The 22,350-nt window shown below is 39.4% G+C and overlaps 1 protein-coding gene across 1 annotated transcript in view; it reads left to right on the top strand.

Moving 5' to 3' along the window:
* The window catches only part of NEB (nebulin), a 196,328-nt gene that overhangs the window by 31,287 nt on the left and 142,691 nt on the right, over positions 1-22,350 (top strand). The window contains exons 25-42 of the mRNA XM_074967337.1: positions 796-1,107; positions 1,202-1,408; positions 3,336-3,440; positions 3,827-3,934; positions 5,456-5,767; positions 7,024-7,230; positions 7,508-7,612; positions 8,998-9,105; positions 12,448-12,759; positions 13,749-13,955; positions 14,675-14,779; positions 14,945-15,052; positions 15,563-15,874; positions 17,280-17,486; positions 18,816-18,920; positions 19,950-20,057; positions 21,600-21,911; positions 22,060-22,266. Coding sequence (XP_074823438.1) covers positions 796-1,107; positions 1,202-1,408; positions 3,336-3,440; positions 3,827-3,934; positions 5,456-5,767; positions 7,024-7,230; positions 7,508-7,612; positions 8,998-9,105; positions 12,448-12,759; positions 13,749-13,955; positions 14,675-14,779; positions 14,945-15,052; positions 15,563-15,874; positions 17,280-17,486; positions 18,816-18,920; positions 19,950-20,057; positions 21,600-21,911; positions 22,060-22,266 — 3,447 coding nt within the window. The remainder of the gene's footprint in view (positions 1-795; positions 1,108-1,201; positions 1,409-3,335; positions 3,441-3,826; positions 3,935-5,455; positions 5,768-7,023; positions 7,231-7,507; positions 7,613-8,997; positions 9,106-12,447; positions 12,760-13,748; positions 13,956-14,674; positions 14,780-14,944; positions 15,053-15,562; positions 15,875-17,279; positions 17,487-18,815; positions 18,921-19,949; positions 20,058-21,599; positions 21,912-22,059; positions 22,267-22,350) is intronic.

Genomic DNA, 22,350 nt, shown 5'->3' with positions numbered 1-22,350 from the left:
ACAATGCTTCCTTAGCTCTCATCCCCTAATGCCCCTACTCTACTTGCGCTACATTGATGACATCTTCATCATCTGGACCCATGGAAAAGAAGCCCTTGAGGAATTCCACCATGATTTCAACAATTTCCATCCCACCATCAACCTCAACCTAGACCAATCCACACAAGTGGTCCATTTCCTGGACACTATTGTGCTAATAAGCGATCGTCACATAAACACCACCCTATACTGAAACCTCCTGACTGCTATACTTACCTACATGCCTCCAGCTTCCATCCAGGACACACCACACAATCCATTGTCTACAGCCAAGCTCTAAGATACAACTGCAAACAGACTAACACGGCTGCTACTCTGAAACCTATCATGACTCTGTCAGTAATTGGAGCCTGGTCTTAAAGTCACAGAAAGACTCTCAATGAGTTCAGTGGGCTTTGGAGCAGATTCTTGGTGTGTAACCTTGGGGAAGTCACTTAATATACCTCTGACTTCCCTCCTCTTCCATGTGTAATATTGGGATAATAATACCTACCTTGGTGATGGGGGAAAGCTGTGAGGATTAGTTAGCTAATATTTGTACAGCAATGAAAATGTAAAGAGATATAAGTATTAAGTTTTATTATGATTATTTTAATGACAAACAATTACATTTGTTGCAATTTAATAGCTATATTTTCCCTAGAACCCCCATTTATAAGGAAACAATTTATAAGAAACACATATCATTGCTTCACAATTACATTTTAAATTGCTCACTAAAGAAAGTGTATTTTATGTCTGATTGTGCTTTGACAGGTCCACTATAAAAAAGACTATGAACTTGCCAAGGGTAAACTTGTTGGCTTCCAAAGCCTCCAGGATGACCCCAAACTGGTTCACTATATGAATATGGCCAAGATGCAGTCCGAGAGGGAATACAAGAAAGGTTATGAGGAAACAAAAGCCAAATACAACATCCCATTAGATATGGTCAATGTTGTGGCCGCCAAGCAGGCTCAGGACATTGCCAGCAATGTTAATTACAAGCAGCTGATCCACAATTACACTTACTTACCTGATGCAATGAACTTGGAACTCTCCAAAAACATGATGCAGATACAGAGTAATGTAAGTAACATGCTTCTTTGTACAGAATGTACCCAGAGGAATCAGGCAAAGGCAAACGTAACTATTTGATCTGTGTGGTCACTTATTTTTGTAGCATGCCTACAAAGAAGAATATGATAGCTGGATGAAAGGCATTGGCTGGATCCCCATTGGTTCATTGGATGTAGAGAAAGCCAGAAAAGCGGGAGAAGCCCTGAATGAGAATAAATATCGTCAGCACCCAGACACCATCAAATTTACCAGTGTGGTGGACTCCCCGGTTATGGTCCAAGCTAAACAGAATACACTTCAACTCAATGATGTGAGTAAGTCTGGGAGAAAGGGAACATAACAAAATAAGGAAGTGTCTACAGAAATATCTGTATCTACATACCAGTTTAAGTGAAATAAACAATCACACTATTTCCCTGTAAGTGGTTATTACATCTGTGGAAAGAGATTTCCATACCAAAAGGAAAAACAGTGTGGGGGTTTCTGCAGCTTTTATAGTTGTGATATTAATATAGTCTGATGTGAGCATATACACACAAAACCCCAACAAACATGTATAATGGATTTTGTGAGTATCTCTTCTGACTTCAAAGGACTTACTCCTAATTCCATTGATTCATAGATTTTAAGGCCAGAAATGACTGTTATGACCATCTAGTCTCATCTACTGCACAACAGAGGCCATAAAACCTCATCCAGTATTTTACACTGTGGTTGCTGAGAGCAGTATTGGCTAGATCAGGGGTGGCCAACCTGAGCCTGAGAAGGAGCCAGAATTTACCAATGTACATTGCCAAAGAGCCACAGAAATACAGCAGCAGCCCCCCATCAGTTCCGCCCACCCACTCCCAGAGCCTCCAGGCCACCGGCAGCCCCGCCGATCAGTGCCTCCCCCTCCTTTCCCACACCTCCCGATCAGCTGTTTTGTGGCGTGCAGGAGGCTCGGGGGGCAGGGGGGAAAGGAGCAAGGGCATGGCAGGCTCAGGGGAGGGCGCGGGAAGGGGTGGAGGGGGGCAGGGCCTGTGGCAGAGCCAGGGGTTGAGCAGTGAGCACCCCCCAGCACATTGGAAAGTTGGCGCCTGTAGCTCCAGCCCCGGAGTCGGTTTCTATACAAGGAGCCGCATATTAACGTCTGAAGAGCCCCATGTGGCTCCAGAGCCACAGGTTGGCCACCCCTGGGCTAGATCTTCAGCTAGTGTAAATCACTTTAGCTCAAAGGGTGAAATCCCAGCCCTGTTGAAGTCAATGGTAAAATTTCCATTGACTTCAATAGCGCCATTTTATCCAAAAGAGCTATGCTATTCTGATTTCTATCAGCTGAGGATCTGGCCCATATTTTAAATTGGAACACTGAAATGAATTAAAAATATTTTTACAACTGTATGTGCAACTACAGATGTCACACAAAGTTTACACCCTCAGACTTATTGACTCTCAGGGAGTCCAGTCCAGATTTGTAAAGGTATTTAGGCATTGCTCCTCTAAGCGCTGCAACAACAAAGTCTCATTTTCAAAAAGGATTTATGCACTTGGAGCTTAAATCCCACTGACTGTCAATGGGATTTTGATTCCTAAGTGCCTAAACCCTTTTTGAAAATGAGACAGGCTCCTAAACCAGTTAGACATTGCAATGCTGGAGTGCCAGCATTCACAAAAACCTTTGCTATCTTCACAAAAACCTTCCAGTCTTGGTGGTCAGGTGCCATTTTACTAAGTCTTTTTTAGAATATACTTACAGTATATTTACTGCCATTTTAAGTATTAGCATAAGTACTTAAATCCAACTAGAACTGTCAAATGTAATGGACACACTACATTCTCCTGCCTTGTGGTGTTCCCATCTTCACTAATTCATAAAATTCAATAAATCACAATATGTCTTCTAGTCATTACAAAGTAGCCAGGTCCTGCTCTGTATTACAATTCCTTATCATCTTGTGCTGTCTCTCTTTCACAGACGGGTATGTTTCTATGTGCATTTGTGTTGTACTAATGTTTAATTTTTCTATTTGTGCTTTCCCTCTGGTGGAACAACTTCTGTCATGATATTTATTTCACATAGGCTAGTACATAGCTTGTAAAATCGGAGCCTGTGCATGAAAGTGCAGTCACTGATTTTATGAGGTAGGTGGCAATATATGTCTGAGAGACCAAACTTGAGCCCTCAGTTAATACACAGTGATCTGGAGCTCAGTATGCTTGGAAAGAAGTGATTAACTATGTCATGTGTTTTGCAGAGGTTATACAAATCTTCAGGAGAGGAAGTCAAACATAAATACACCATGACACCAGATGTCCCACAGTTTATCCAGGCTAGATACAATGCAGCCAACATCAGTGATGTAAGTGGTTTCTTGAAGGATATGACTAAGTCACATGCTGTTAATGAAATAAGTAGTGATGAGTAGTGTAAGCTACATAATATGTCCAAATAATGATACCATGTAAGCAATTCACCTGACTTTTGGTTGATAGGCAGATGCAGTTCTACATAATCAAATTATAACAAAATAATTGCTGTCATTGTTATTTTATAATTTAAATTTGCAAACCAATATAGCTTATTTAATGTGGATGTATTCTAATAAATGGTGAACGAGGTGCATGGTACCACTACATCATCCAGATCCTGCAATACTTACATTACCTCAGAAGTAACTTTTTGAATTGCATGCAGTTCACATGGTGCTAAACCCTCCTGAATAATATCTGAATTTTCTTTTTTTAGGCATATTATAAACAAGATTACCATGATTTGATAGCCAAAGGGAACAATGTGTTAGGCGATGCTATTCCATTTACTCTAGCTAAGGCCTCAAGAAACATTGCTAGTGACGTAAGTATCAGTTTCAGGTAAATTTTGTGACATTTCTCAACAAAAATCTTACACATTATAGGCCTGATTGTGAAGCCGTTACTCCCATTAGTGAACAGTTACTCACACAAGAAGTCTCTCTGGAGTCACAAGTGTAACAGATTCTCAGTCTGGCTCAAAATGTTAGTTTAAGTAATAAATTCTCTAATAGAATATTTAGGGCCAGATCCTCAGCTGAAGTAATTGGACATAGGTCTGCTGAATTCCGTGGGGCTATGTCCACTTATGCTAGCTGAGGATCTGGTCCTTAGAATTTAATGCTTGTTGAAAACGCTTATAAAAATTATTCTACTTCAATTTTCTTAACATCGCTAATGAGATATCCTTAGGGTAGGCACGTTACCCTTTACCTGCTCTGGTTTGAGTTAGATACAATGTGATTTTTACTAGCTTTGTAAGTTGGCTCTGATCCTGCACCTTTTGCCTTACCCTCTCTCAGAAGTTGCTAGCCTGCTCTGGCAGAGATGCTATATGTCCAGCCTCATTGTTTGGTCATAGTTTCCCCCACAGTTTTGTGTCATTCTGTGTCCACCTTCTCTGCGTGGGTAGTGAGTCACTGACTTCCCCCAGGATCCTCTTTCCCTTCAGATATGGTGGTTTGCTAGCATTACTATATGGGAGGGATTTGAGAAGGCTGCCGATAAAACAGATTGTTCTAGTAGCAAAATGGAAAGAGGCCTATTTTACTCTGATCGCATTGCTATATATAAACAGAAGCTGCTGTAGTGTCTGTTTTAATCCATTTGTCATATATGGCTATATGACAAAGCTATTAAACAGCATAATCTGGCTGTGATAAATTGCCAGATAATCTATTGCATGCACATTATGGTGGCATGGTACACTTCATCCTGAAACATATTTTGCCATAGAGTGGAGGGGGAACCTACGTACGGCTCAGCAGGCTTTTTTGTGCTAATTGCACAATCTGGAGACTGATCCAGTGATTTTAAATCCCCAGAGGGGACCCGGCCAGTTGTGTTCAGTTTATTTGCCATAGCTAAACCACTGATTGACCAGTTGCTGGTAAATTGTTCTAATACAACTCATGGGCCTTGTTAACACAGGACTTCCTTTGTAAGTTTCTCTTCACTCTTCGCTCTCTCTGGTGCAGCTCCACAAGAAGTAACAGTAGTGGAAGTGCTAGTGTTAGCAGAGCTCCCGCCTTCACCCTAGTGTTGTGTGAAATCTGTTCTGTACAGGGTTAGGCGCTCGTGCCCTGTTTACACTAGTGCTTACACCACTACCACCCCCATTGCTGCATTGGTAGTAGGGCAATATTGGGAGATTTCCAAGAAAGTCTGGTGTACATACAGACACTGGGTATTCCATTTGGGATGACTGACCCATCTGAACTACCTTCCCCAAAGATCATTACAAGAAAGGACACCTTTCTATTGTCTGAACATTACATCTAGATATCAATATACATATCCAGTAGATATGCGTAGCACATTTACCATCCTCTCCCTCTCCCTCCAGTATAAATACAAAGAAGCTTATGAAAAGGCAAAAGGAAAGCATGTTGGTTTCAGGAGTGTGCGTGATGATCCCAAACTTGTCCATTATATGAATGTAGCAAAGTTGCAGTCTGACCGTGAGTACAAGAAGGACTATGAGAAGACCAAGACCAACTATCATACACCTGCTGATATGGTCAGTATCCAGGCTGCTAAACAGTCTCAAGACATAGCCTCCAATACCCACTACAAACATCTGATCCACCACTACACGTATCTGCCGGATGCCATGAATGTTGAACTTACAAAGAACATGATGCAAATTCAAAGTAATGTAAGTGTTTCAACTTTGCTAATTTCATAGTTGCTTAAAAACAATACAATGCATCCCAAGGAAAGTAGACAAAAAACTTTATTATTATTATCTGGAAGTCCCGTTGCTGTGTTGGGACTCAGCATATCCCTGTAAAAAATTTAAAGCAGACTTTATTATCTATTTGGGGGGAAACTATAAAATTTTACTTTGGCAGCTGATGGTTTGGAGTTTTGGAGGTGTTACATTCCTGGCTAGAGTCCTATTCAATGGGATTTTTGGCATGTGCGGACCAGTAGAGATTGTACTTTTGGAATATTGAATTCATAGGACTTTTTAAAATGCCTTTTATCATACTTGAGCACAAAACTGATTCTTTATTTTGCAATGCACCCCATTTTTGTTTGCTTGACTGAGGAGATATTTTGAAAGCCTCTTGATCTTGTCCTCATCTCAGACTGAGACAACATAATAACAACGTGGCTCCTTATCAGCAGGAGTGGGCAAAAATATAACTATAATTATTATGATGATTATTATAAAGTCAACCCAATGCAGGGAACCAACATAGGACACTACATTCCACTTAGACCCTTCATGGGTTGTGCAGGAATGGGGTGGACACAGCACTCTGCACTGCAGAACTGGTTTCTGAACCAGCCTCTGCAAGGCTGCATGGAAGGTCAGTTTGAGAGTAGGTTGGGGGTAGGTCAAGGGAGGAGCCATGGATTGTGTGCTCCCAGCTTCCCAGCACTTCACCTGCAAAGATACCCTTGAGTTTTATGCAGGTGGAGTAAATTTCACCCACAGTGCTATAAATTTCATATTATACAACAGGTGAAATATGGTAAACAAAAATCAAGTCATTGCCCTAAAGAGTTTATTAGTGTAAAAGCAAGTCCAGTCTAGTCCTATACAATGCAAAACAAACAAAGAATGCTGTAGGTCACTATGTTGTAGGAGGAATGTTTTAAGAATAGATGGGACCATAGTAGGGGAAGAGAGAAAGAACATGGTAAATATTAATTGAGAGAGTCTACCAAATGTATGAGACAAGGCATGTAGGGCACCCAGGACAAAATCCCAGGAAATTATAGAGAAATGTAAAAAAGGTAAAGCAAAGCTTTCTGTTTCTCCAATAAGAAACTATAAATATTTTCTGTCAAATGCAGACCATACTGACTAGGTCACGTGACTATCACTTTGAATAGAAGGAATGCTATTCAATGGGAAATGCTTTGCAATCTTTGACCAATTTAGGATTTGTCTTTTTTCAGAACTTGTACAAACAAGATTACAACAGCTGGTTCAAGGGTATTGGATGGAGCCCTCTGGGTTCTCTGGATGTTGAAAAGGTGAAAAAAGCTGGAGAGGCATTAAATGAAAAGAAGTATCGCCAGAACCCAGACACCTTCAAGTTCACAAGTCTACCGGACTCAATGCCAATGATTTTGGCTCAGCACAATACCAAGCAACTGAGTGAAGTAAGCAGTTTCTCCACACACTACTATGGACAGGATATAATTTGTCAGTTGTATATGTTCCTGATTCGTTGTCTGATACCATTGTTGTGATATGCATATATTGAAATACAAAGACTCAAATTCCATCTAATAGATCTTTTGCGTTTCAAGGGCTATATATGTAGTAAAACTGCAGTTTGTGGGTAAGTATTAAACATTGCTACTTGTATATGATTAAGCTGATGCGACCTGCTTTGTATTTTGTAAAAGAGATATTGTGTATTATTTTCCTTCTTAGATAAATTATAAGCAGGAGGGTGAGAAACTGAAACACAAATACACTCTGGACCCTGACGTTCCTCAATTTATTCAAGCCAAGGTCAACGCATTAAACATGAGCGATGTGAGTATTTGACAATAAATTATTCAATTATTATAGTGTATTAATATTCTATTTATGGGGTTTTTGGTATATTTGTGGTGTAAAATTTGAATATTGAAAATGTGTAAGGCCCCAGTTCAGCAAAGCTCTTGCCTGCATGGATGTGCTTAAAGCTAAATGTGTGCTTTAAGTGCTTTGTTGAATACAGGTGGATGTAACATATGCTTTAGTGCTTTGCTGCACTGAGGCCTAAATGACTAGTTAGAATTAATAAAACACTCAGAATATAATTTAATGTCCAGATTCAGTTCAGTGTGGAGACTGAAATTCTTTCTTTACTTCACTTAGGGGAGGGACAAATAGTTCAATCTCTATGCCTAGTCAATCCTTAGCTTTAATATCTATGTATCTATCTGTGTTTCTAACCTATCACTGTAAGGTTCTCCGCTGAGACTGCCAGCAAGGGAATGATGGAGCCCTTTCATAGCAATTATAATAATGAATTTGGTGATGAGGACATTTGTCCTCTAGGAACTGGCCAGAGATCACCAACTTCTTTTATATAGTCCAGTAGATAGCCATCAAGTCATTTCGAACCACTGCCAAACTGGTGTCAGGGTCACACCAGCAACTGAGAGATAGTCTGTTACCAATCCCTGAACCAAACACTCTGCTTCCCTCAGTTTACTTAAGATCATAGGACCTAATCCTGAAGCCTTTACTTAGGTAAATTTCACATTGACTCAGTGAAGTCAAAAGGGCTTTTGAGCAAGGGTCTTCCCTAGAGCTATTTTATTTGGTTTGGTGGCTGAACCCAAAAATCTGGGGGGGGGGGGGAAATGTGTGCAATTCAAACCAACCAACCCCCCCTCCCCCAAACTTTCAGGATGAATGAAATGTTCCAAATGTCATTTTGAATTGACATTTCATTTTGAAAACGTCACTTTGAAGTGAAATGTTGAAATGGTGTTTTTTTTAAACATTAGAAAGATATATTTCAACATTTCCAAAAAATAATCAGTTTTTTTCAGCGGAAACTATTCACCAAATTTGACCTTAATTTGTGAATAGTTTTGATGCCCCCCAAAAAATTCATGTTCGGGCAAATTTACTATTTGAAAAAAAATTACGTCGTTTTAGACCTCATTAATACCGTTAAGGCCATTTTTCCTTTGCCAATTCAATTGCCAAAAATGCTAACTGAGAAAATGAGACAGTTTAACTACACTGATTTGAAGTGACTACCTGAAAACACTGTATTATCCTTGTAATAAACTTGAGCAGACCTAAAATGAATGTTACTCAATGTAATATTTGTAATACAGAAACACGAGTTTACAGTAGTCTGTAAAGATTATAAACTACTCATAATAAGAAAAATTGTTGGTTCTTTTTTTTTCTTTAAGGCTTATTACAAAGCAGACTGGAAAAAAACAATTGCCAAAGGGTATGATCTGAAACCAGATGCCATCTCTGTAATTGCTGCTAAAGCTTCCCAAAAGATTGCCAGTGATGTAAGTATAATTTGGATAGAAACTGGAGGATCTACTTTATTGTAACTTTCTGCAGCATATAATACTATACTCTGAACACTGACTATTTTGTGATGCTATGCAATTAAAAACTGATATGGATTTCCATATGGACTTCAGAAACAAGCTGAATACAGTCATATCTTGACTTTCTGAACCCTGGTTACCTGGAAGTCTTGTTTATACAGTATGCCCGTCCTAAGGTCTGAATTAAGTTCTGGTCCTGCCAAGTTCAAGTTCCTCTTGTCCAGCTTATTTGTGCAGTGTTCTGAAGAACTATAATTCTAGTCCTCTGGCACGCCTTAACTCCTGAGGAATTGTTGTTTTAATTTAGATGGAGTATATGTGCCCAAAGAGTCAACAAACATGACCTTGAACTGTCCAACATTAAACATTTTTAAACAAGGTTTGGTGCACAGAGACCTCAGCTTGCTTAGTACTATGGCAAGCACAACATTAAAAATCCTGTTAACCTTTTATTAAAGATACAGAAAGAATGAAAAACAGTTACAGCATTTGAAATGTAAAGTACTAAGTAAGGCTTTCATTTTAACCATACTCCTTGTTCCCTTTTGGCTGTAGATAGCTTTTAGAAGGAAAACCCTCCTTGTCTGACAACGGTAATAAAGACAACAATAACTGTCCTTTTTGGGGAAAAGAGAAAAAGTTTAGTTAAGATGGGCTGGAGCAGTTGTTGTTGTTGTTAAAGTCCGATCCCATTTCCTAGAAAACAAAATGCGACAAACACACAAAAAAGGGATAAGAAGAGAATGGCAAAGATAGAAAATACAGCTTCTGTCTCTGACTTTCACTTTTAATCTCACTGCTGAAAAACACGGGCACAACACATGGTCTTATCAGCCATTCTGAGTCCTGGCAAACTTGTGTCAGCATTGGGCTGATAAGGGAATTGCGTTTAGCTGCCTCTTTCTAGTCACAGCCTTCCAGAAGTATTGCAGAATATGCGGTCTTGGCTGGCTAAGCCAGATTTTTATTAGACAGAAGGCAAAAGGAGATGGATGAGAATGAGAAGCAGTAAAGGGTACATTTATACAATGAGCAGCAGCAGACAGCAGCGACAGAGACAGGCAGCAGACAGAGCCCAGGTTGACAGATTTGGGCTCATGGGACTTGTTAGGGGCTTTCCCTTTGCCCCTCCCCTGGTTCTTGTCACACAGACAGAAAGCAGAAGACCAGAAGTCCGAAGTGTAGGCAATGTGATGTTAATCAAGCAAGCATCTCCATAGCTTTGCACGCTGGTAGAACCTTTTCCCCTTGTCCCCATTTTTCCCACCTCCTCCTCCTTAGCAGGCTTTATACCTGTAGTGCATACCCCTGGTCCCACCCCTTACAATTTATGGTCATGTTCCATTCTGGAGGGTCGTGAGTCTGGGGGATTCAGTACTATCTCTTTTGTACCTGATGAGAGGGATAAGGCCAGGCTTTTCTTTGGCTTTTAGTGTTTCTTATGCCTCCTCCCCACGTTCCCCTTGCCCCTCTCAACTGGTTGCTTGACCTTATCTCAAGAGAGGAATTGAAGCAGGCCTGTCCTTCAAGCGTACACTCGTAGATTAAACTCCCGGTCTACCCAGCAACAGGTTAGCTCTGTTTCTTATCTCTTTTCACCCCATCTGCTTGTGGGCAGATATAATACAGAGTGTCTTTGTTCTTTGTTCACACATATTAGTAGGAATATAAAAGTATCAAAAATCAAACCCAAAATTCTATCCCAGGCTAACAAACAGGCCTATATACAAACAGGGCTCAAGCTATAGCACTAAAAATAGCTGAGCAGATGTTGTGGCTCAGGCTGGAGCTTGGGCTTTGAAGCTTACCCTCCTCCCAAGGCTTCAGAGCCCAAGCTCCTGCCTGAGCCGTAATGTCTACACAGCTATTTTTAGTGCTATAGAGTGAGCCCTATGAGAGCAAGTCTGTCAACCCAGGCTCTGAGACTTGCTGCTGCGGGCTGTATAGAAGACCCTAAAGTGGGGAAGAAAATGAAACCATGGGAGGATGTGTGCACATGTGTGACACAATCTCATTTCCTAGGTGATGGCTGGGAGTCAGCCAGAGCTGGTGGAGATGCCAATGTCTTCTGAGTCCCCTGTCTGGCCTGGTCTGGTCAGGACATCTCTCAGGATTAGGAGGAAGGCCTGGGGTCCCAGGAGACAGGGAAGCTTGCTCCAGCAGCTGTTGGCAGAACACTATTTCTTCTGCTAAATTTTCCCCAAACACTTTTCTTTTTAAGAACCTCAAGATCGAGTGTTGGGTGGAGTAGTCCATCCTCTCATTATTTTGTCCACCAATAAACCTAATTTCCAACACCAATTTTCACTCACTTTTTACTCTTGAGCTCATAATTAGGGTAAATTTGGAGGTCCAATTATCACAACAGGATGTAACTGCAGTATCAATGGGTATCGGGGAAGCCCAGCAACTTTTAAATCAGTGGTGCCAGGTGAGCAGGCTTTGAAGGCTGCAGAGATGGGGAACCCTGATTGAAATTGACTCCTGTCCAGCATGACCTCAAGACCTATGAACCACTCAAGTCCCACTTAAACCCTACTCCCCCAAATATCTGAATCCTTACCTAGATGTTTTGGCGCTTTTGGTGGTTTGGATAGTACTGTAAGAAAAAAAAAAAACGGCAATGGGTCTGTGAGAGGGAGTGGACTAGAGCCCTAGGATATGACAGACAAAAGGTGTAGAGACAGTGAGGGGGAAGAGATTATATACTGTATATCAGAGCTGTGTGAATACTGGAGTTTTCCGTTTGCTGGCAATTCTGAAAAACTGAAAAAATATGACTTCAGGTTGAACTGAAAACAAAATTTTTCTAAACGTTCAGCAAATGAAGTAAAAAAAGTTTTGATTTAACTGTTCAAATTTTTAAAAATAAAATTGAAGGAAATTTCAAAATGAAAAGTTGTTTAGAAGCAAAACACTGGTATGTTTCATTCTGATATTTTTCGGAATTTTTTTGGTGTGGGAGGTTCGACACTAACAGTTTTTGCAAATTCATGTAGGTTTTGCGAAAGTTTTTGTGTCACTGAATCTGCTTTCCGCTGAAAAGTTTTGGCAGGAAAATTTCTCCCAGCTCTGCTGTCTATATCTATGTCATCAGTATAGCTGGGAAAGGCTGAGGACTGAAAGCCAGCAACCCTCTTCCCCAAACCTAATTAATCAGTTAATGTGTGCAAAATGATTTCAAGATGTATGTTATGAGGTGTAATTATAACAATATTAATTTCAAAGTGTTAAACCGACCATAAACATGTCTACCTTTTTCAAAGGTGATAAGGTTTTGTTTTCCTTTTTCTCTAGTACAAGTATAAAGAATCATATGAGAAAGAAAAAGGCAAACACGTTGGATTCCGTAGCCTGCAGGATGATCCTAAACTGGTTCACTACATGAATGTGGCCAAAATGCAGTCAGAACGCGAGTACAAGAAGGGTTATGAGAGCAGCAAGACAAAGTATCACACACCCCTAGATATGTTCAGTGTGACGGCTGCTAAGAAAGCCCAGGAAGTGGTTACAAATACCAACTACAAACAGCTACTACACAACTACACACTCTTGCCTGATGCGATGAATGTGCAACTACCAAGACACATGATGCAGATTCAGAGTGATGTATGTAACTTAACTTTACTTGGTTATACTATCTTGCGAAAAAGTTGAGGCTAATTAATAGCCAGTGGCAGATTAAAGCAGGATGGAACAAACAGGTGTTTGTTTAGGGGCCCTAAGTTTTCCAAAGAGTTATAGTGATTATATAGAATGGATTCCAGGATATTCCTTGAGCAAACAAACCCTAGCTCCAAATATTAAATTATTTCCCAGCCAAGGAACATATTTTCTGATTGTAAGTACATTTCTGTGCTTGGTGTTATTACTTTCTAATTGTATTGTGATATTACTGTTTATTATTTGTATGGTGGTAGCACCTACGTTTTATCTAGATACCTGTATATAATATCTTTGTGTAGCTTAGAGTCCTGTTTTTGTTTCCTCTCTTCCCCCTCACTCCCCAGTACCTTCTAAGGATTTCATAAATAGATCACTGGAAGGATCTATTTTGTTGAAGGATCCTTTACATTTTGTGCCTCATCTCCATTTCTCCCTCATAAAATACCTTTATTCTTCGCATCCTGATACTGTTTTAGGGCAGGTCCTGAAGACCATTAAAGCTGATGAAAATTTTGCCAGCAGGGATTTTCTTTAGGGATCAGGCCCTAAAGAAGAAATTGCTGAAGGGACAGAATTGCTGAGAGTAAATTAACTAAAAGTGTCAATAAGACATTTATTCTAAAAAAAAAAAATGATTATGCTAGCTCTCAGTTTTCCTACTTTATCCATCAAATTTTGCCCTTGAATGTGTGCATTTAGCTTCCAGTGGGAGTTCTGCACGTGAATCATAAAGAACAATTTAGCCCTATATTTTGAGTGATCTTTAGTTGCATCCTATATCTTTGAAAAACACGAGTGAGCACTGATCAGTTTTGCTCATATTTTTCTTTCAACAATGACTAGGAAAAATTCAAAACCTTCATTTCTTTTTGTGTGTGGAAATTCTGATTTCTCTTACCCCCTTTAACTTCTCTGTTTATTTTGTAAAAAAGAATCTTTACAAAACAGACTTCAATAACTGGCTAAGAGGAGTTGGTTGGATGCCAATTCAGTCTTTGGCTGTGGAGAAGGTCAAGAAGGCTACAGAGATTCTCAGTGAACAGAAATATCGCCAGCACCCAGACAAGCTAAAATATTCCATTACAACTGATGCAATGGAGCAGGTGCTGGCTAAACAGAATGCGCAGACCATGAATAAGGTGAGAATTTGCTCAGAGGAACCTGGGTTTCACTATTAATGCCTCAGTCCTGCAAAGTAAAACTCACTGAAGTCACTGGGGTTCCATATAGGTGCATGGGTCTGCTTGGATGCATCACTTTGTAGGACAGGGGCCTAAGACATTATGGAAGCATCATAGTTAAAGGTGTGCTGCAATTTGCATTAAGAGGAAGATCATAGCTCTGTTCTGTTTGGGTGGTATTGTGTATCCTCCCCAGATGTACAGAACTTAAGCAACTGTTACTCTTTGTGTGTGGGAAATAATATTAGTAATGAGTGAACTGCAAAAGCTTTAGAATTCTGATTCAGTTTGGATAAGCACTCCCTGAAATGGGGATTCTGCTCTGAAGCTCATCCAAAACATTTGGGACACAACCAGGACACCATCCCAAGTGGGTCATGGATGTCTAACTGAGCTCACAGAATAGGGAAAAACAATATGTACATTGAAAATCTGCAGGTACAGTCTGTTGCTTATGATAATATAATTTGCATAATTTATCATAGGACGTACAAAAGAAAGATGACGGAAATTGTCACTGTGCATTAGTTAGATTTTGTATAGGTTATCTGTAATACTTATGAAGTTTTGTGCTGCAGAGTCTTATTTAGCACATATGAGTAAAATGAAAAGAATCTCTTGTTTTATAATGAATTGCAATGCCTTTTTTTATATTAAATATCACTTTGGAATTGCAGAGGCTCTACACTGATAAATGGAACAAAGAGAAGACGAGCATTCATGTTATGCCGGACACTCCAGAAATTCTGCAATCGAGGGTGAACCAGATCACCATGAGTGATGTAAGCTGTCATAATCAAGCAGGACATTCAGTGTCAGTTTAAAATGCACTCCTAAAGTGGTGCCCTTTATAGATCTAATTTTAAAATATTTAAATGCAGATGCAGGGTTATTAACATTTCCACCTTCATAACAAAAACTTTGTTCTCTTTTATGTTTTGGATTAGAAATTATACAGGGCTGGCTGGGAGGAAGAGAAGAAGAAGGGTTATGACATGCAGTCAGATGCTATCCCAATAAGGGCAGCCAAGGCCTCCAGAGACATCGCAAGTGATGTAAGTTCTATTTTTAGATTGCACTCAGGTAAAATTACGAAAGGGGTGTAAACTAAGAGGAATTCAGGCTACTTCACAGATAAAACATTTGGGCTGATTCCAACCCTAGAGGATATCTACTTCAATGCTGGCTTTTGGAGCCTCCTGGACAATCTAGGTTTGAATTACATGCTTGGTGTGGTAAATCTTGGAACAGTTCTTGTTCTGAATATTTATTTCACAAGCCTCCAGTGGATCCTCTGAGATCTGTGTATTCTGTACCCCTTGCTCATTCTTGGCTTGGTCCTGCTGAGCACCATAGCCCCATGAATTCTCTGGGTTACTTATCTGCTTAAACATATGCTTAAGTGCTTTGGTGGATCAGGGCCGTGGTGTTCAAAAGGATGCAGGGTTAAGCCCTCTCTGATAAGTCAAACCGAATATTTTATACCTTTTTAAAAATAAATGCATGCTTAATAATGCATTCTTCTGTATTGAGTTTACCCTGATATGTTTATTTTCTGCTTTCAGTACAAATACAAACTAGCTTATGAACAGGCAAGAGGAAAGCATATTGGGTTCCGTAGCCTTGAAGATGATCCCAAGCTGGTGCACTTCATGAAGGTGGCTAAGATGCAGTCTGATCGTGAATATAAAAGGGACTATGAGAAGTCAAAGACGAGATTTCACACCCCAGTTGATATGTTCAGTGTAGTGGCAGCCAAGAAAGCACAGGAAGTGGCTACCAATACAAACTACAAGCACCTGATCCACCATTACAATGTTTTGCCTGATGCTATGAATCTTGAATTAGCCAAAAACATGATGCAGATACAGAGTGACGTAAGTGAAAGACTCTACAACCTTTGTGTTACCAATTAAGAGATATTTAGTTTATGGATAAATACCATAGGTTAAATCCTAGAGTTTTATAGATAAGCCAGTGCAATTGTATATTAAAACGTAGCAAGTATAAAAGAGCAGTCCATCAGTAACATGCACATTGTATTTCTTAGAATAATCTGAAATATTAAACTAAACTAGTTTATAAAGAATTTAGATGGGATCAGATGGCAAGTCTGCCCACTTTGTTTATATGCTTGTCACGTGTTTATAGCTTACAAGTCCCATTTGACTCAAGGAGTAATACTTGTGTGCAGCCCAAGCCAAGGAAAGCTTCACTAACAGAATCATCATACATTTTCCAAGAAATTATCCTTTCAGAATTAGGGGAACCAAAGTTAGGCCCTATTGTGCCTCAGAGGGCTGTCTCCAATGTATAGTGCTACTTGGGGATACTCCTGAGGTGATGGCGCTTACACACTGTTTCCCAAGGCTTTGCCTAAAGACACAGTCTAGTCCCTTTTACTGAGAGGGGCTGATCCTGCCGCCCCATTTGTGTATGCTGTAGCTTCACAAAAGTAATTGGGATTGGAATTTTATATGGAATGTGTAGGAATATAGGCTCACATTAGATCTGGGTGAATGATGGTTTTAATTTGAGTTGGGATATTAATGTGAACAAGAGGCCCAAAGCATGGAATAAAAAAGAATGAAACCATGAGGAAAATTAGTTGTTGTGTTAAACTTGTAGTGACCCTTCAAACGACCAGTGTTATCTTATTCAAGGATTGGGCTAAAGAAATAGAAAGAAAACATAGTTATTGGTTATCATGTGCAGTAAACAATTGGCTGTATGAAAAACGCCTTCATCTGACCTTAGCTAAGGTCTGATAATTGGCAATGACATCACTTGCTTGTTAAAAGGGTATAAAAAAGTAAACTCTTAAAGACTACATTGCTAATACCTGCCTGAAGTTAACCAATATGAATCTGAACATCCTTGGCTTTAGCCCGTTTGTAAGTATCTTGATCAAATGCTTATAAATGTTTTGTTACTGTTTGGATGTAGTAAATTGCTTATTAGTTAGGCTTTTAGGCAAGTTTAGAACAATTGTATAAATACCATTCGGCATTTGGATTTAATAAAGGAATTTATGACTAAATTAGTGTGGTGGCAATACCCTTCATAAATAATAATTCCAACAGAATGCAAGAATGGGCCTTAATAAAACACACAGCACTGCTGTAAAAGGATGTAAACTTTGGATACACAAAAATATTCCATTGTATTAATTTAAATGTGCATATGTTCAAAAACTCAAAGAAACACTAAACTTACTAAACAAGTAGAAGGTCACCCAGAATTTTTCATGCATCAGGCTGATTTATTTCCTTCTCCTTACAGAATCAATACAAAGCTGACTATGATCAATTCATGAAGGGTATGGGATGGATGCCAGTAGGCTCTCTGGAAGCTGAGAAGAATAAGAAAGCTATGGAAATTATAAGTGAGAAGAAATATCGCCAGCACCCAGACAAACTGAAGTATTCCAGTCTGATGGATTCTATGAACATGGTTCTAGCGACAAATAATGCTAAAATCATGGACAAAGTATGAAAATATTTGTCACAATTCAGTTATGCATGCAGTGATAAAAAGACAAATTGGAGAGTTGTGTGAGCAAGTCTTTTTGAAATGATCAGTTCTGGCCACAGATGAAATATGCTGGATTCTCATTAACTTTATCCCCATAGGCCTTGACACAACCAAGGAAAAAACTGGCCACAATATGCTAAGAAATTCAGAAGGGAGCAGATCTGAGGATTCCTTTTTGTTAGCACACCATGCTCACTGCAAGATGGAAGGTCAAATTTTCAAAAGCACCAAAATGTCTTAGGAGCCCAAGTCCCAGTTCTAAAAGTACCTAAGTCAGTTTTGAAAATGGGACTTAGGCTCCTGAGTCACATTGGCAGTTCTGAATAGTTTACCTGAATTATGTTACTGTGATCAGAAGCCACCGTGTAATATGAACGTACTTTATAGTTACAGTTTAACTTTTCACTGCTGATTCACCTACTGAGCTGCCATCATCCATTTAATAGAAATCAGCTCAGTACTAGAATGCCCTGTAATAGGTGTGGGACAAAATTAAATGGATCCTGGATCCACCAGTGTTTTAGGCCATCACACAGGCTCTTCTTAGACCCAGTTCCTCAGAATGAGCTCTTATCTACCTACTACTGAGATCTTGCCATTACTCTTAAGTTAGATAGCCGAGTCAGCGTGCCTCCTGACGGCTGTCAGCAATGAGCTGTGTGCAGAGCTATTGCATAAGACTCTGACACTGAATAGCTTCTTTCTCTGGGTACAGAACCTGAGGATTCTGCTGGACTCTGTCACTAGATATGTTTGAACACATTTAGGAGGTTAATCCTTCCTAGATGCACCAGGTATGGTCAGTAACTGTCAAGCAGGTATGTACTATGAGACTGATTCTTCTCTTCACTTATATACCAGTATAACTCCATTGACTCCAATGGAATTATTCTTGATTCACTAGCTGTAAGTGAGAAGAGGATCATGTGTGTTTGGGGCATTTTTTTAGCATGTCAGCAAACTTTGTCAGGTCCCATCACACAGGAGAGTTTATAATCCTGTAGTGTTAGGAAACCTCAGACTCAAATCTCTCATGTTTTGCTTTATCCTGCAGAGAGAAAGTAACTAGACATTACACTACAGCTGCATTTTCAAAATAATTAAAAAGAAGTAACATTTTAAATTAAAGGCCAAGTTCTGTCCTTGGATTCATACAGTGTGATGTGCATGCATTCTGGGGACTTATTTGGCCCTTATAAAGAAAATGACTGTGATAATAATGTGCTATATTTGATTTCTCTGTTGAGATTGTAATTTGACTTCTTTTTTTATTCGCCCTTCCAGCACCGGTACACACAAGCATGGGAAGCTGACAAGACAAAAGTTCACATCATGCCAGATATTCCAGAGATTGCTTTGGCAAAAGCAAATGCATATAACATAAGCGATGTAAGTACTGCTACTCAGACTGGTTAGTTGGCACTATCTTGCAGTTATCTAGTATTAGGAGTAATTAAAATGACAGTACAGGAGAACCTCGTTTATTCACCCTTCACTAATCCATAGTAATTTGCACTCAGCAAAGATTCCATAGCAGAAGCTATAATGAGTTGCTGCAGTGAAAAACAAAATATACAGCAGAATATTTAGGGTACATTATGAAATATTAACATAAATAATTAAAACGGGATTTGTAATTGTTAAAATAATAGTTTGGGTATCCTTGATTTTTTTTTCCCTCCCTAATTTATAAAATTTAGCGCATAAGCCACAACCGTCTCCATTTTTCATGCAAATTCGCATGCCTCTACTGTATGTAATAGGCAACATTATGGGCCAGTTTCAACCTTGGACATCTAAATTTCACTGCTAAAACCTGCACATGTAAAATGAGGAATGGCATGTATAGATACCATCTTGCAATGCTGTATCCATCTGTTGTCTCTTGCTTTATACTTAGATTGTAAGCTCTTTGGGCAAGGACCATCTTTTTGTTCTGTGTTTGCACAGCATCTGGCACAATGGGGTCCTGGTTCATTATTGGGGCTCCTAGGCAGTATGGTAATATAAATACATAAATAAATAAATAATGTGCACAAAAGTAGATATTTTTTATTGCATTTTTGAAATGGTGGCCTCTTCCTTATGGATGCAATTTGCACCTTCTAAATTTTCACTGATATTTTTGCCCTGGAAGAAACAAATCAGGGTCTTTTGCCCTTCTAGTTAGCTAGCTGCAGGTACAAATCAGACACTTAGAGATGCAAATACTCTGCGCTTAATTTTGAAATAGTGCCCCTTTGAGTGCCTGAATGCCTTAAGACACTTGTTGTATGAGTGTTAAATATATGAGGACAGAACAGTGCTACTGAAAAGTCCTTGTTTCAAATGATCACATATATGGCATAATTTATTCTGTTTTTATATGCATTAGTGCATTTTAAAAAAAGGAATATTCTCTTTTTTTCCAATTCACAGAAAATGTACAAGCATTCCTTAGAAGAGTCTAGAAGGAAAGGGTATGACCTCAGAGCTGATGCTATCTCCATTAAAGCTGCCAAAGCTTCCAGAGACATTGCTAGTGATGTGAGTTTTTAAAAGAGGAAACTGTCTATTGTCAAATATTATGAAGCATTCATTTATCGACTTGATTCCATTTTGGATGCTGATGTTATGAATTCTCTTTATTTTTTATATTGTTTATAAATGTGTTTAATAAATGTAGCTTTTGTGACATTAAATTGGCTCACAGTGATCAAAGAGCAATTGCTTCATTAGGAAGATAGGGAGATACATAAGGAGTCAGTCTAGCATGGCTCTCATTCAGAAAACCAATTTTACCTGTATAGTACAAGTTGTTTGTCAAAGTGACTTTGCTGGGGCACTTTTTAAAGGTGACATTGTATATAGTAGCTGCATGCTTTAGTTTAGATATACATGTGTTACTCCTTAATTGCTGCGTTATGGAGTTCAGATGTTAGCCTCACCAATATCTGAATGCAACAAAGGGCCCTTTGTCATAAATTATGTTTGCTGCTAATACTACAATGGTAGGACCTGATTACTCAGCTGTTCTCAGTCTCTGTTTAGGTGACATTTGCACTGAAGTCAGGGGGGCAAATCCTGCAGAGAAAACCAGTACAGGGTTTCACTGTGCAAAGGTGGGGTGGGAGCACAGAGCTCAGGGTCCACACAGAGGTTCCCTGAATACCGCTATTCAGGCTTTGGGTCTAGCAAGGACAAAATTAGCCTATGGAAGAGGGGAAGGGGAAGGCTTAAGGAGCTGATGCTGTGTTGATGCTCAAGTTCTTCCGCACAGCCTCAGAGTTGTAATAGACACTGCAGAGTGGATCTGCATCTGCTTCATAGCCTGGGAGGAGGTTTCCTCCCTCCCAAACCCTCTCCAAGGAGCTCAGCAGCGCAGATCAGAGCCTGATACTGGGCCTGTGCACTCTGCTGACTAGGATTTAGGCCAATGGGAGTGTTGCTTGAGTATGGACTTAGTTCAGGTTTAAGGTTTTAATCCATTACACCGTTATTAAGAAAACAAAACTCGGAAACAGTGGGAAGCAGCTTCTAAGTTTAAAAACAATTGTTCAGTCTTGGAACTAAACATAACCACAGAGGTAGTTTGATCTTCAAACTTGGGCCAAACTCCAGACCTGAGCTCAAAGTGTTAGTATAATAAAATCCAAATATTTTTCAAAGGGATGCCTCCTGCAAATTGGAACTTCCTTCGTTTCTTATCAATCTCTCTATCTTCTCAAATTATGTGATGCCATGACAGTGAGATTCAATAACAGCTGCCCTCAGAGGCTACATGACGCATTGCAGGTCGCAGGGCATTATGAAGAAACTTTCCTTTTCATGGAAAAGATTTTTAGGATAATTCTTTTTAAAATGTCCCTCATAAAGATCAAAGAGGTAGGACCCCTGAGTTTTTTCAAGGATTAGCATCAGATTAAGTAGAAAAAGCTACGAGTGCTGTGTTTGCCACAGTGATGTTTAAATAGCATATTTCTAATGGATATGGATTTTTCTCAGAGGAAAGGTTGATTAATTATTTTCTCAATTTGATTTGTTATAGGCAAGGTGGTTTTAAGGCCTTTTGTTCTGTTTTCTTCACAGTACAAATATAAATTAGGTTATGAAATGGATAAGGGGAAACTTGTAGGCTTCCGCAGCCTCCAGGATGATCCCAAACTAGTCCATTTTATGCAAGTGGCTAAGATGCAGTCTGATCGTGAGTACAGGAAAGCCTATGAGACCAGCAAGACCAGTTACCATACACCTGCTGATACATTAAGTATCAAGGCAGCGAAGGAGGCACAAGGTAATATAACCAACTCTAACTACAAACACCTGATCCACAAATATATCCTCCTACCAGATGCAGTTAATGTGGAACTGACCAGAAACATGAATCGGATTCAAAGTAATGTAAGTTACTGTTTTTTGTTGTGAATTGCCCACTGTCTATACTGTTTTTTCAGTTGTGTATGAAGTTTTTTTTTTTTTTTCGAAACAAGCATTTTTCAGTTGCTGAAGTTTGTAAAATGTGGTTTTCCTTTTTGTCTCTGTTTTACAGAATAAGTACAAACAGGACTACAATGAATGGTACAAAGGACTTGGTTGGAGCCCTGCTGGTTCTCTGGACGTGGAGAAATCTAAGAAAGCCACAGAAATTGCAAGTGACAGGAATTACCGCCAGCACCCAAGCCTTTTCCCCTTCACAAAACAGAGTGACTCCATGGACATGGTGCTAGCAAAACACAATGCAGATGTGATGAATCAGGTGAGTGGATACAGTAAAAATTGTGTATGTAAACGATCACTGTGTAATTCAGTATCTCTGCCTCTCTCCAACATTGCTTAAAAC

This window comes from Natator depressus, chromosome 11, assembly GCF_965152275.1.
Source record: "Natator depressus isolate rNatDep1 chromosome 11, rNatDep2.hap1, whole genome shotgun sequence".
NCBI lineage: Eukaryota > Metazoa > Chordata > Testudines > Cheloniidae > Natator > Natator depressus.
This window is presented reverse-complemented; position numbering and strand designations above follow the sequence as displayed.